This window comes from Neofelis nebulosa, chromosome 18 (genome assembly GCF_028018385.1).
Source record: "Neofelis nebulosa isolate mNeoNeb1 chromosome 18, mNeoNeb1.pri, whole genome shotgun sequence".
NCBI classification, from domain to species: domain Eukaryota; kingdom Metazoa; phylum Chordata; class Mammalia; order Carnivora; family Felidae; genus Neofelis; species Neofelis nebulosa.
This window is the reverse complement of record NC_080799.1, coordinates 3,172,343-3,187,141: the sequence shown is the minus strand read 5'-3', so window position 1 is coordinate 3,187,141 and position 14,799 is coordinate 3,172,343. Positions and strand designations below refer to the sequence as shown.

The 14,799-nt window shown below is 52.7% G+C and overlaps 1 protein-coding gene across 3 annotated transcripts in view; it reads right to left on the bottom strand.

Annotated features, from left to right (window-relative positions):
- The window catches only part of SDK1 (sidekick cell adhesion molecule 1), an 881,306-nt gene that overhangs the window by 221,930 nt on the left and 644,577 nt on the right, over positions 1-14,799 (bottom strand). For 2 of the 3 annotated variants that reach the window (XM_058711917.1, XM_058711919.1), the window contains exons 6-9: positions 14,561-14,672; positions 13,652-13,842; positions 7,128-7,211; positions 3,251-3,445 (exon numbers count right to left, since the gene is read on the bottom strand). In XM_058711917.1, coding sequence (XP_058567900.1) covers positions 3,251-3,445; positions 7,128-7,211; positions 13,652-13,842; positions 14,561-14,672 — 582 coding nt within the window. The remainder of the gene's footprint in view (positions 1-3,250; positions 3,446-7,127; positions 7,212-13,651; positions 13,843-14,560; positions 14,673-14,799) is intronic. The other variant, XM_058711920.1, reaches the window with a different exon arrangement.

Here is a 14,799-nt window from a genome sequence, read left to right as displayed (position 1 = left end):
CCCAGGAAGGGCTGTTTCAGAAGAACGGTAATGAGACGAAAGACATTTAGATAAATCTAACAAGCTTGACTTCGTTACTCTTTAAAAAATAGAAAAAGCTAATTTTTGACCATTAAATATTAACCACAAGATGACACTTTCACTAAATAATCAGATTTGAAGCCCTTCGGTAAAGGATTTCCAGGAAGTGTTGTGGGCCCAACTGCTGGGGGGGCCTTCTTGTCCTGGGGGGCCGGCACGGGTCTCCAGCTCTCAGGAGCCCGGAATCGGACCGAGACAGCCAGGGCGGCTCAGGCCGGCTTCGGCGAGGGCTCACCTGACTGCGTACCACTTGGAGAATGATTAAACTGGAAATCGCCGAAGAGCAGGGATCTGTGTGTCTCAAACCCTGGGAGGGCCCCACAGGAGCCTGGGCTGGGGTTCCCGGGAGAAGCGGATGCTGCTGCCGGCCCGCCTTCCCCCAGGCGGGAGTCCCTACGAACCTCTTAGGTGCCATGGGTGCCGTCCCCAAAGCATAGCCTAGAGCCCTCTGCTTCCTTGCACCTGTGGGGCCACCACCTGGACAGTGCAGCGGCCTCCTACCTGGGCCCAAGCCTTCCACTCCTCCCTGCACTGGCCGCTCTACACCCAGCCTTGGGTGCCCTTTGGGAGCTATGAAGGATACCCCACCACTCCCTGCCGGAGGCCCTGGAAAGCTTCCCGCTGGGCCTTGGCCCTCGACCCCTCCAGCCTACCTCCTACCATGACCCCTGGCTCCTGTATCCCCAAGCTTGTTCCTCGAAGGCACTTGCAGCGTCCCCTCCCTCACCCCATGACGCGCACACCCCCCAAGATTTTGCACCTTCGGGCCTCAGCTCCCGCACCGTCTCAGGGAACGATCCCTGGGCGCCCTCAGAGGCGCCTCCCGGGTCACCATGGGCCTGGCCTGTTGTCTCCTCTCACGGCCCTCATCCCTGGCTAGACGAGCTCCTCCTCTCCTGCGTGCCTCCCCACTTCATGACCTCTGCCCTGGAAGGGTGAGAACCTCGCGTGTCTTCCTCAGAGCTCCGTCCCCGAGCCTGACAGACCCAAGTGCCTGACAGAGATGCTAAATTAAATGTTTGTGAAATGAACGAATAAATATTGATTGCTTTACATACTATATTTTCTTTTCACTAAAAGGGTTTTAATTTGGAAATAAAAGCCTATTTTGCAAAACCGTGTACTTACAAAACAGAGAATGTAGCAGTATCATTATCGTGTACTTATTGTTCAATCTCCAGCTGCCATGGTAACCAGTTTGGTAGCACTTTTCATCTAAATTTCCCATCTGATCCTGGAGGAACCTTGTGAACTGGGCTGAGATGGTTCACTTTTGGTGATAAAACTGAGGCTGAGAATTAAGGAATGTGTCCTAAGCCTCTCACTAGAGAAAGGTAGGCAATGACAGCCTGTTGCCTGCTTCTCTAAATAAAGTTTTATTGAAACACAGCCAGGTCCATTTGCTCAGTAATGTCTGTGCCGCTCCCACGCCACTGCAGCAGAAGCCAGGGGCTGTGACAGAGACCACGTCCCTCCGAGCTGAAAATACTATCTGGCTTTTTACAGAAAAAGTTTGCTCCAGTCAACAGAACCAAAAGACAACCTAGTGGATGGGAGAAGATATTTGCAAATGACATAACTGATATTTTGGTTAGCATCCAAAATATGTAACGAACTTCTACACCTCAACACCAAAAAACCAGATAATCCAATTAAATTAAATTAAACAAATAATCCAATTAAAAACACGGGCAGAAGACACGAACAGACGTTTCTCCAAAGACATCCAGATGGCCAACAGACACATGAAAAGATGCTCAACGTCACCGATCATCAGGGAAATGCAAAACAAAACTACAACGAGGCATCACCTCCCACCTGTCACAACGGCTAAAATCAACAACACAAGAAACAAGTGCGGGCAAGGATGTGGAGAAAAAGGAACCTTCTCGCACTGCTGGTGGGAATGCAAATGGTGCAGCCACTGTGGCAAACAGTGTGGAGGTTCCTCAAAAAGTTAAAAAGAGAGCTACCCTATGATCCAGTCATCCTACTCCTGGGTATCTACCCCAAGAACACGAAAACACCGATTCAAAACAGACTCTTAAGTACAGAGAACAAACCGGTGGTTGGCGGAGGGGAGGGGGAGCGGGGGATGGGGGAAACAGGTGACGGATGACGAGCACACTCATCGTGATGAGCACGGAGGGTGGAACAGCATCGTGGAGTCGATGTAACCATATACCCGAAACTGACACAACACTGTATGTTAACGACACCGAAATTAAAATGCAGGTTAAAAAAAAGAAAAAGAAAAGCCCCACAAGCTCCCGGCTGGCGCTTTTAAGATGTGCTTTAAATAATCCTAACTGATCAAAACTCAGCTTCTGGCTGAAGTACCCACTGTTATTTCCACCGTTACAGTCGTCCAAACCAGAGGATAAACTTGACCCCTGGGCAAGATTCAAGGAAGTGGTTCCTACCGTACCAAAACAGACACACGATTCCTTAAATTCATTCGTTCTGGCAGACAGGAGCCATCTGCCTACTGACACGACTTGCTTTCTCCAATGGCTCTCACACCTGAGGATATCAGCATTTTGCCTCCAAAAGGGCAAACATGAAAGGTATAATCCCATCATCACTAAATTCCACTTCATTTTAGAAGAACAATATTACAGCTGTGGAGATGAGAAAGAAAACCCACAGATACAGTAAAAGCCTTTACCTTTATTTTATTTTTCAAAGACAGAGTGCCAAAGTATTTCTGTTAATGGGATAATAAAAGAAACTTACAGAAGAACTATAATTGTTCAATAAAACTAAAATAGAAAATGGATATAAAAAATGGGAAAGAGATCAAAAGAAAAAGATTAGGAACGAGCTATTCACTGAATAGTTCTTCCAGTTCTGTCCAGAAAAATGCAGATTTTTCTTTTCTACTTCTCAGTGGAGAAGATGGCTTGAGTGCCAGAAAATCAAGGTTTGTGTAAGAGCAGGTTGGGCACCAGGACGTGGGGGCAGGGTGTACCTGCTGGGGCTGCCGAGGGGCTTAGCACATGGGCTGCTCTCCGCCTGAGACGGGGCCCCTGCCGTGGCCACTGCACCCTGCCCGCTGACCTGAACAGATGCTACCACTTTCCAAGTATGTCACTCAGCCAAAAGTCGGGAAGCCCTGGCCTGAGGGCCCAGCCCGGATGGCCTGTCTTTCCCGTCGGGCAGTACTCACTGGTGACGTCCAGGTACGTGTGGGTCTGGATCTCCCCTCCTTCGTTACTGGCAAAGCACTGGAAGATTCCGGAGTCCTCTGGACGCAGATGCTGGATGCGCAGGCCTCCGCTCGCAAGCATTTTGTATCGAGGATTGTGGAGCTTGCCGATGGAGACGGCATCCTTGTACCACTGGAGAGTGGGCAGAGGGACCCCTGTGTAGGAGTAGAAAGAAGTAGGCATTTGAAAAAATTAAATTCCAAGCACTATACACGGGGACTGAGGCAAAAATGTCTCAAAGGCTGCACGGCGATAGGCTGGTAGGCATTTTTTCATCTCTTAGCCCTTCCGTCCAACTCGTATGGTGTTATTTTTCTCATCTCTATGAAGACGCGGACACAGAGGGTCACCACAAGGAGTGGGAATGAACTCCTGATGCTGGGCTGCAGATGGTTCTGGACTCTCGGAGCCTGTGCAGGTTTGTGCTCTGGTCGGGAGGGGAAGGGATCCCAGCTGTGACCGCCCTCCAGACAGAAAGGGATGGGGAGAAAGGCCCCTGTCGCTCTGCAGGGCTGACGCTGCCCCTCGAGGCTGGGGGTAGGGTCACGGGCGCCGGAGACGCACTTGGGAAGGAAGCGGCCCTTGCAAACTCCGAATGTTGCTGCGAAGACGGATGGCGTCAGTACACACGCATCTCTTCGTGCCCGGCAGGTGGTGGGTGCACAGGGGCCAGAGTGACTATTACTACAGCCAACAGCCAAAAACATGCCCCGTGTCTTCACCCCTCCCCCGCCTAGGGAGCTGGGCGTCACCCTGATGGAAGCGGAGGCCTGCCGTGGCGGAGGGGCGATGGCTGAGGTCAGTGCCCGGCGCCTCAGGTGCAACTGGTGTTCGACCGCGCACGGGGGAGAAGTCGCTTGGCCCCTGAGACGCATGTGAGTCCAGCAGGTGGCAAGAAGGGGCCGGGACGGCACCATCCTTGCCCCTGGGAGCTAATGGCAGCCGGGGCGGGGCCAACACTGAGGGTCAGCCTGAGGCTGAGCATCCCTTCCTCACCCTGGCGATGTGACGGAGACAACCCAGGCCTCGGTCAGAGGGACCGGAGCTCCGCGCCATCTGGCCGGCCCGTCTGACGGAAGGTGCCGTTGGGTTTGGGAAGGGTCTACAAGGAGGACAAAGGACAAGCTCACAGGGGCAGAGCCCTTGTTGTACACGAAGGGACTGTCCTTGGCTGAGAGCATGAAGCCCCCTGCTGCTCACCCCCCACGTGGCTCTGCTCAGCACACGGAGCCCAGGCGATGAGGGTGCGTACACTGTGCCCCCCCTTTACCACCCCTCCCCCGGCGCCTCACTGCACGGGACAAGCCGTGACTGGGCAGAGGCCACGTTCCTTCCCTGGGCAGCTGCCCTGGGAGGCTTGGGTGACTGACGGTGGTGGCCACCGCTCCCTGGCCCTCCCAAGCCGCCCAACATGGGTAAGCTGGGAAGACGCGACAGGCTGTGCACAGAAACTCCACCACGGCACCAGACCACGGCATCCCAAACCGTGGTGGGCACACGTATGCTTGCCGTGGGCCCGTGGGAAATGCGCAGAGATGTTCAGGCTGCTTCCGTACCTCAGTTCTCTGTGCATGAAATTAATTTAAGTAAAGCACGTGTCGGCAGTGATTCATGGTGAAAAGCACACCAAAATCACTTGATTTCAGATGCTATGTAGGTGTAAGATGTCTTCTTTAATAAATAAAGTTAACGTTGTGAAATATTTCAAGGTAATGTATTTTCAGATTCTGTTCTTTGCCTTAATTATGTTTCCTGTCACTTTTCATTAAATCAGGAAATTAAAAAAAATCCATTTCAAGGTAAAAGCATAACCAATTCATGTAAAATCTCATAATAGCAATTACACGATGTAGCTTTCATGAATAACCACTTCGCATGCTGCTATCGTTTCATTGTCAAAATTAAAAGAAAGCAGTAAATTATACGATGGCAGCGTTGAAAGGCCTGTTCGATACATATTTACAAGTCTGTATGGTAACAAGCAGTTCACCCTGCAGAAATCATGCAAAAAAAGCATTCTCTTGTCAAGGGAAGAGCTTAAGATTGTCATTTATCGAAAAATAATTGTTAGGATATGGGGAACTCAGTGCCTTCTATTTTAGGGCAATTTAGTGGCATAAAAGGAAATCTTATCCCCTGCAGGATTGCAGACACTGCCTTCTAAAATCCGAGCACCCTAAATACTGCATAGCTTCACTTTCAGACCATCGTGGACCTCAAAAAGATAGGTTTATGTGAAAAAAGAGAACAGGGGCGCTCAGTCAGTTGAGCATCCGACTCTTGATTTCAGCTGAGGTCACGATCTCGTGGTTCATGGGATGGAGCCCCACGTTGGGATCTGTGATGGCAGCATGGAGCCTGCTTGGGATTCTCTCTCTCTCCCCCTCTCTCTCTGCCCCTCCCCTACTTGTGCGCATTCTCTCTCAAAATAAATAAATAAATGAAAAAAATAAAAAAAGAGAGAACAATACAACCCGTAGCTAGGGAGAGCTTCCCATGTGGCTCACATCACTCTCCTCTGCCCCTCCCCAGGAGGCCTGGGCAGAGCCAGACCAGAGGAGGGCGCGAGCAGGGCAGGTCTGTCAGCAGGGCTGCTGTGAGCTGACCAGGGGCTGAGAACCGAGCCCCTCAGCCAACGCCCTCTGGGCCGAAGCACGGTGGGTAGAGGTGCCCACGGCAGACACTGATCACTACAGAAACCATCAGGGCTATTCACAGGACACCACTACTTTTCAGAAACGAAGAACGACATGCCCGGACCTGGGGACTGGTGGACATGTGCTCTGGGTCCCAGGACCTCAGCTCTCCGGGAGAAGCCAGGCGCCCTGGCCAAAGCCCTTGCTTTGGTAGCTGATGGGTTTGGGTTTGGATCCTGCCTCCACTGCCACGTGACCCCCGGCAGGTGGTCCAGTATTTAATGAGATGCTCCTGCATGAGAGATGCTGGGCCATGATTTTATAAGTAGTTCATTTCATCCCCCTGGCTCTGTGCCTTGAGCATGTTACTTACCCTCGCTTTCTAAGGTCTTGTTTTCAAATGTGTACTCTGAGATAATAGTACCTCTTTTATGAAGCTGTTTTGAAGATTTACAAAATCGTGAGCAAACCTTACTCTCCGAGCTCTTAGAATAAAATACCCAGCCGTAAGATGGACAGGTTTAAACATTAAAAAAATGTCCTTTTTCACTGACAGTTTCCAGAGCACTAGCATAGCTATTGTTAATGAAATTGCCTTTAAAAAGCTTGTCTCAGTTATGGGTTTTAGTATAATTATTTGTGCTGCCTGACAGGCAACGGAGACTATGGATAGCTCGTAATCAAGGCATGGGGACGAGGGGGGAAATTACTGGAATAACAAAGAAAAAGTCAACCCAAAACTGGAAAGGCAAAAAAAAAAAAAAAAAAAAAAGAGGAAGAATTTCCTGTGCAAAGAATTTAAAACCATCTCTCTTACTAAGGAGAACACATAGGCGCGAGCCTCAATCGTCCCACGGACAAGAAAGAAGTTCTTGCCCCAAGTCTTGGGGGGCACACTGGTGGAATCAGACCACTGGAAGACAAGACTCTCTGTCTCTGTGGGGATGGATGGGGTTAAGGCCTCCCTGTCGCTCCTGTGGGTGACAGGTACTGTCTCTGCTCTGCAGGGGAGGAAGCAAAGGCTCAGCAAGGCCAAAAACCTGCCTCAAGGTCACGTGCCCAGTAACAGAGGTCTGCTCTGTTCCAGAGGCCCTGTGACTGACGTCACTGTCAACGTGTGTCCCCATAACGATGAGGATCCCACCCTGGAAAATGCCCCTCCACGTCACGGCTGCGTGGGGAGCAGCCTCCCCACACTCACCCATTGCTCGACAGACGATGTCCACGGTTTCTTCCACGTCCACTAAAATCCGACGCTCGGGCTCAGCGGTAAAATACGGTGGCTCTTTAAACAAGAAAAAAAAATACCCCTAAGCAAAAGAGGTGTACTTCAGATGACCTGTATAGCCTGAAAAGGCTTGGACTCCTTTTGAAAAGTATTTCCAAAAAGTTCATCAGTTACCATCGTGCACACAGACTCAGAATTCAGCGAGCACAGGCCAAAGGCAATTTATATTCTAAGGTTTGAGAAAGCAAATTACTACTCAGGGTGATGGCTACTTTTTCGTTTATGGGCTTGAATCATGGAATATCTTAATTCACGTTTTAGAAGGACGATCCCAAGAGGTTCATAAAGGTTTATATTTACAGCAAAGTATTTTATAGGCCAGTTTGCTTCGGTATCTAAACTAAGCACCGATGCATGAAGCATGTCAAATAAAGTGCCACAGCCAGGCATCCGGCCTGTGTCAGGGCCTCTGTCACGACAGCCTATTAACATATTTCTTTAAACTCTTGGCAGTTCTCTTCTCCAAAATATAGATTTACTACTTCAATGGAAGACTAAATAACAGGTAAGAGAAGAAAGAAAAAGGGCCCCTCATCCATCTTTGGTTGCAGAGGAAAGTCCACTGCTTGTATATCTCTACATACTCCCCTCGCTTATTCAACAAAAAATAGAGGGTGTATTAAACAGTGAATCTCCTTGGAGAGTACACTGCAATATTTTTCTCGGTTTATTCAGCGAAACTTCAACAGTGGCGTGGCCAGATTCATCCAGTATGAAGGCAGTAGTGATTTCATTATCACGATAACAAAAGGCTGTAGTATTCATTTGCTGCATGATAATTAATTTCTGGGCACTGTCTTCCCAGAGTGGCTTATTTTCACCGTAACTGTGTTGAAGGTGGACAGTACAGCTTGGCATGCCTCCTATACCGTCGGGGGCTTCGAAACAGAGCGGAGCCTAAGAGAGGGAAAGGAGAAGTGGAAACACCCTTTCCGAGAAGTGAGCGAGGGGCAAAGACTGAAGGTCTCTCAACGAGGGTAAAGTGTGGCCCCAACTCTGCAATCTCCGGGGCCACTCAGGCGGCCACAATCTGCCCGAACACCCGCTCTGGCTGAGGCCAGGGCGGCATCCTCACTGGAGGACGCAGACCCCTCCACTGGGCTTTGGTCGTGTGTAGACCGGGCCTAAAGACACACCGCAAAGATTTACAGTCTCTTTTCAAGGCGGTCTTCACTGCATACACTCAAATGTTCACATTTAGCCGCATTTCCTCCATCAATAATCATGACAGCAGCAATATTTGTATTCTAACGATGCAGGAGCAGCGTCCCGTCAAGGCCCTTGTGTGTAGGTCATGCCCCATATTCATCAGTGAATGCTAAAGTCGATATCTACCTCCATGGTCCGATGGAAGAGATGTGAGGGAAAAGGAAAAAAAAAAAAAAAAAGACCAAGTGAAGAAGTCAACATTTGCCTCTGGTTAATTACGGTTCTCCTTTTTTAAATTAAACATCGTATTTTGAGATCATTGTAAAGTCCACACCATTGTGAGAAATAATAGAATAGGGACCCCAGGCACCCTCTACTTAGCTCGCCCCAACAGTGACCTCTTGCAAAAAACTGCAGTCCAACATCACACCCAAGGTACTGACAGTGACACAGGTGACCTGGCCTCCTCCCACCCTCCCCCCCACCCCCGGTCTTGCTTGTACACGTATGCGGGAGCGCGCACGCGTGGGTGAGGGTTTAGCCCTACACGATGTTACCAGGGCGCAGGCCTCTGTATCCACAGTCAAGAGGCAGAATGGGTCCGTTACCCCAGGGTCCCACATGCTGCCCTTTCACGATCATGGCCACCCAACGTCCCATTGCTCGTGTCCGGCAACCACTCCTCTGTTCTCCGTGTATAATTCTGTCATTTCAAGAATGTGACAGGAACAGAATCACACAGCATGTGACCTTTGGAGCTGGTTTTTTTCACTTGGCCCAAGTCCCGTGAGATTCATCCAAGAGGAAGTGCACTTTGATGATAAAAACCCACACAAATGAATGGTCAACGTGTCCGCGTGGGACTAGGGGACCCGAGCAGCCCCTGGGTCGTTATGGGTCGCTATGGAGCAGCCCCTGGGCTCCAGCTCCTATGCAGGAGGCAGCTGTGGGCCAACGCCGTGTCGGTCGTGAGCTCAGCCCTAGCACCCTTCTTCTGCACAGTGCCCCCAACCTCCTCGGGCAGGGTCCCCCCGCCACACTGGAGCTTCCATGGAGAAGGACGGCGTCCTCCTCATCGCCGTCTTGGTAGCACCTGGCACGGTCTCAGAGGAGACGCAAAAACTGTCTGCTGGAGAGAGATACACTGGAGGTTACCAAAGACCTTAAATCCTTGAAGCCCTTCGGGGAGCAGGTGTGTCCTATTCATCTTGGCAAATCCTCCCTGTTCGCGCTTGGCCCACGCCAGTGCTTCAGCCCAGGGGCCCGCACACGCTGTGCCCTCCACGAACGGCTGGCGTGTGGGCAGGAGGGCAGAGACGGCCTGGGAGCCCTGGGGGACAGACGGTCCCCAGAGGAACACCCTCCCTGCTCCCTCCTGGGGCGTCACGGCCAGCCCGCCAATCCCGCACACAGGGCAAAGGACCCAAACACCGCTGGTGTTCGCCTTGTACGAATTTTCCTCGCTTTAGAAACAGCTCTGTAACAGCTCTGTTTTCTGAGCTTCATTCGGCCATGACCTGTGCTACAGAGAAGTTCTAGCTGTGACGGGGCACCAATGATTAACGTGGGTGCTTCTAACACAGGCCATCTGGAAAGCCAGAAAGGAGACATCTTGAGTTTATCCTAAACCAACGTGAATGAGTTATAGGGCAGCGCGAGAGGGTTCGGCTCGCTGTAGGATTCTGTTCTGGCCACATGCCAAGACAGCCTCTGCCCCCTGCACCTGCCGCGTGAGGGTCAGGGCGCCCCTCCCCACGGCCTCGCACTCACTGCGCTGAGTTGTGACAGCCTCGTGAAGGGGCTGCCTCCCGCACGAGAATCCCTGATGCCTGGGAGCATGGCTACCTCTCCACCCCCTCTGACCCCGGTGCTCCATACGGTGTCAGAGATGGAGACTCCATACATGGAAGTGGAGGAAAGGAAGGAAGAGAAAGACGGGAGGAAGGGAGGAGCGGGGGAAGGGAAGATTTTATGTTGGGGTTCGGACATTTGAGAGGGGCTCGCTCTCAGTTCGGTACAGGTAGAACTTTGCGATTGTGGTACTGTTATCAGCCAAGAGACGTTACGTGTGATTTGTGATTCTGATGACAGTTACGGTATTGGAGTTCTGGATGATCTGCGTGTGCAAACCAGAGACCGCTCTCTACTGCACCCACCCTCCCCAACCCGTGTGTGAGCGCAGCGGGAGCCGGCGTGCCAGGACGCCGGCGCTCAATGGAGCAGGGCAAGCGCGTGAACGGTGGTGACAGGAGAAAGCATCGGTCTGCCGGTCGGGACCGGAAGATGGGCACAATATGTTTCACCGCGTCTGAGACGTTGCAGTCATGGGTAAGAGGCATCGCTGTCTTATTTACGACCAAGAGAGGAGAAAACGCTTCCGTGGATTGTGAGACACATCCTGCTTTCTGAGACACTACTTGTGGAAAACGCGTGCCATGTGACCAGCTGCTGGTAAACAACCAGCGTCCCCCGTGCTGTGACAGAGTTGCACCACCAACTAACAACGCCACCGTTTTAGTGCTTCTGTGACCAGCACTGCCTTTTACTGCTCACGGTAGGAAGCGGTACGATCTCCTACCTTGTATACGTTTTACAGATGTGGAAACTGAGACCAACAGAGGCAGGGGGCCTCGTTCGAGCCAGTGGGTGGTGCTGGGAGAGTGTGAGCCCAGGCCTGTCCCCACAGCCCGCCTGTTACATGCGGTGCCCGGCTGACCCACCAGGACGCCCGCACGCACGCTCTGGAGCAGGTGGTGACCTCGGGGAGGGGTCTCGAAGGACACGCAGACTCACCACCAGGTGAGGTGGGGCCTGGGGCAGAAAGGCATTCATCCCAAGCACAGGCAGGCACAGATGCTCAGAGTCTGAGGGCACAGAGTGCTGGGTCGGCCTCCCGGAGACGCAGACAGGGAGACGAGGTTCACGGCCACGGTTTACCTGGGAGGTGACGGAAACGCCACCGGGAGAGGCAGGGCAGCTGAAATGAGCACGTGACCAAGTCAGCTCATCTACTGGGAAAAGCCAAGATGGAGCATGACCTCCAAATGATATCCCCATCACAACAGAGAGGGAGCTCCACTGTCCACCCCGCGGTCCGTCAGATCTGTGTTCCAACCTGCCACGTGGTGAATGCCTGGGCTCCACGTGGTACGTGCCTGGCCCCGTGCAGTGGGCGCCTGGACTCGGGGGGCAGGGAAGGCCACAGGAAGGAATGGCGGCGCTGGTGGTCAAGGCAGGGAGGGCGAGGGGACATGCCGGCAGACGGAGGCGTCTGCCTCACCACATGGGGTGTGAGTGGCAGGGCGACGGGGGAGGCTATGGAGGAGGCCGTGGAAGGGAACATGGACCCAGGAGGCCGGCGTTCCTCGTCACGCAGAGTCACCAGGACCTCCGGCAGGTATGACACTGCCCGCGGCCAGACCCCCGCGATCCCCTTTAAACCTCAGAGATCGAGCGACACGCCAGCGAGGCTGACAGGCGGAGTAAAGAGCGGCCGCTGGTCTGTCTTGTCTCGTCAGTGCGCGATCAAAGTGACCGAAAGCCAGTGCGCTCCCGCCTTCTTCCAGCTGCCTGTGCAGGGACACCTCCCTGCCCGGCCCCACGGGGCCTGGGGACCCTCCCTCCGTGATCTCCCAAGCCGCTCCGGATTGACAGAGGCACTCTTCAGGGCTTTTCCAGGGTGATTCAACCACAAAATCCTACCTGTCACAGCAAATTCTTGTGAATAAAAGGGGATGTAAATCCACATTTACATTCGCAGACTGTATACCTTTAAGAGCCAGGACATGCAGAGAGACGGGAACTCTAGAGAATACAGAGCAATCTGCTTCGGAATTCAGCTGTAAATGCAAAACCAAAGTTCACATGATAGACTTGAATATTTTTAAAAGGAATTATGATGGAAACAAACATTCTGGTTTCTAGGAAGATAAATTTCTTCTCCTGTTTAAATTACCTTAAAATGTTTTAACACAATCTAGGGCTGTCTCCTGGAGACTTCCATGCCACAAATTTTAATTTTGGTTCGCTCTGTGCTGTCTGTGCTCATACAGCTACGCACAGACCCTCGTGGGGAGTCCTCGCAGGGAAGGGGGCTGTGGTGTTTCTGCCTCGAAGGCACAGAGAGGGAGCCAGCCAGAGAGCCAGTACGGCCCCCAGCATGGAGTCGGCAGCGGTGTGGGACTCCAGGCCTGCTTTCCCGATACTTTAAAAATCTCTGTGCTCCGCTCAGAGGGGCTGACAGGTTGGCGTGTATTTGACAGAGTCGTTCACGGGCCGCGGAGCCTTTTCGCAATGACTTAAAGGAACGTGATGCACTCTGGGCAAACGGCCTTTTCTGCAGGATTTCTCCGTACTCTGGCCAATGTCATATGAAAATAGGAGCTTTTAGTTTTTCTTAGTTTGTGAAGTGGTAAACGGCAAAATATGTCACGTGAGGAGCCACTACCCTGCCCGGGGCTCTCTGCGGATTTGACCCTTCTCGTTCCTGGCTCTGTTCTTCCCGAAGAGGAGAGAGGAGGTGGAGATCCCCCTTCCTGGGGTCGGCCTCCAGGGGACCTCTTACCTGTTGCGGCTACCAGTCCGCTGCACAGGTCACGACGACAGTGACCGCAGCCACTAAGAAGACCAGAAAGTGTTACAGGAACTGAAGAATGTAAGAAATAAAGGACCTGCCTCACAATTCAGTGTCATCTTCTCGCAATCCGAAAATAAAGCGAGGCCTCCCTCTGCCGCCACACCAGGCACGCCTCCTGGGCACCGATGCTGGCCAGCGTGCACCGCGGCCCCCGTGTGCCTCATTTTAACTTCTCGCTCTCCTTGGCTCAGGAATGACACTTGGCGCTCGTTCTAGGGGGAGCGGCTCTGTTCCCACTTTTTAACCTCATGAAAGGTATTATCCAGAAGTTTCTTTTTCTGGGTCAAAAGATCTCTGAAAACTGCTCACAAGAGCCCGGTGAGAGTAACAGAGGAGCTCAGTGGCGCAGGGGTCGGCCCAAGATCTACGCCACAAGGACCTCACGCCCCCATCCCCCATGCTTTATGATCGGAAGTATCCAGAATACCACTTCTAGTAGGTACTCAGAATATCAGCGCTTTGGATTTAAGGGGTTTATGTTCTCAGAAAAGGAAGAGCAGGGTGACTTTGGAAGCTCATCTAACTGCGCCCTCGTCTCCTGAGCGAGAAAGAAAGCCGGTGAAACGCGGGTGTCGCTGTGCCGTTTCCCAGCACGTGCCCCTGTGGGACTGCCACCTGAGGCTGCGGGTGACGCTAGGCGGCTGAGCATTACCTATGATAGAAAGAAAGGCTTTCGCCGTGGCTGGTTCGAAAGTGCTTCCCGTCAGTGTCGCCTCGCAGACGTACGCCCCGGTGTCCGCGGACGTCGGGTTGCTGATGGTGAGACGTCTCCCAAAGCCGTGGAGCCCACTGGTGACCCTCACCCCGTTTCTCTTCCAGTTCACGCTCAGCAACTCAACAGGCCTGGGAGAGCATTAGTGACGATAATTGTGAGTCATGCAGACGGCAATAACAATACTTTGAGGCATTCAGCACAAGCCTGACAAGGCTAATTCTACCAGGAACCATGGCGGGCCGAACAGTGGACGTTTAAAAATCAATCCGGACACAACTGTGCTCCCTTGCGGCATGCGTCAACAATACCCTGCGCTCAAGGGCTACTGAGCAAGGAGAGCTAACTGCAGCAGCCATGGACCGTGAGTGCTAACGACTCCGTGCGCTCGGGAAAAGAATGTTTAAAATAAATACTCCTAGGGGACACGGCTACGCGGGAGGCATGATCACGGGAACTCGATTCTGGAGCCACCACGAGCCAGGCCGAGAGCACCTCGGACTGCGGAGGAGAGGAGGGATTAACTTTTCCAGTGCCCCCGTGGGATTTCACTCCTGGCTCGCCCTCGTCTGGAGTCTCCGAGGAGGAGGATCTCCACAGTCCCCCACGGCTAAACTGAAAAGCGGTGCTTTCCGGCAGGAACATCACCGTCAACGTAAGTACTGTGGCACCAGGCTTGGGAATTCGGCTCCCTGTCGTCCCGGCCCGCTGTGCTCATAGCCCTGCTGGACACACAAGGCCACCGTTGCTAGAAGGGCAGAGCACGCGTGTGGTGCGTCCTTCCACTCCAGATAAACCTCACGGCAGTTATACGGGCTCTGTAGGCCCAGGGGGCGACCGGCAGCATACCTGGCGTTGGCCACGCATTCCAAGGTGATCTCGCTGGACCCGGCCACCACACTTCTGTTGCCTGGGGGGATCACAATGACGGGAGCCACGGTTTCGGGGGCGCCAGCATCTCCTGTGGCAGAGAAAGCAGAAGACCATGGGACCCTCCTAAGTAGGGAGGATGTGGAGACTGGAACAGAACGAACAGGGGGTCTTGTCGAGCCACGGAGACGGGACGCCCGGGCGTCAGGACCCTACCC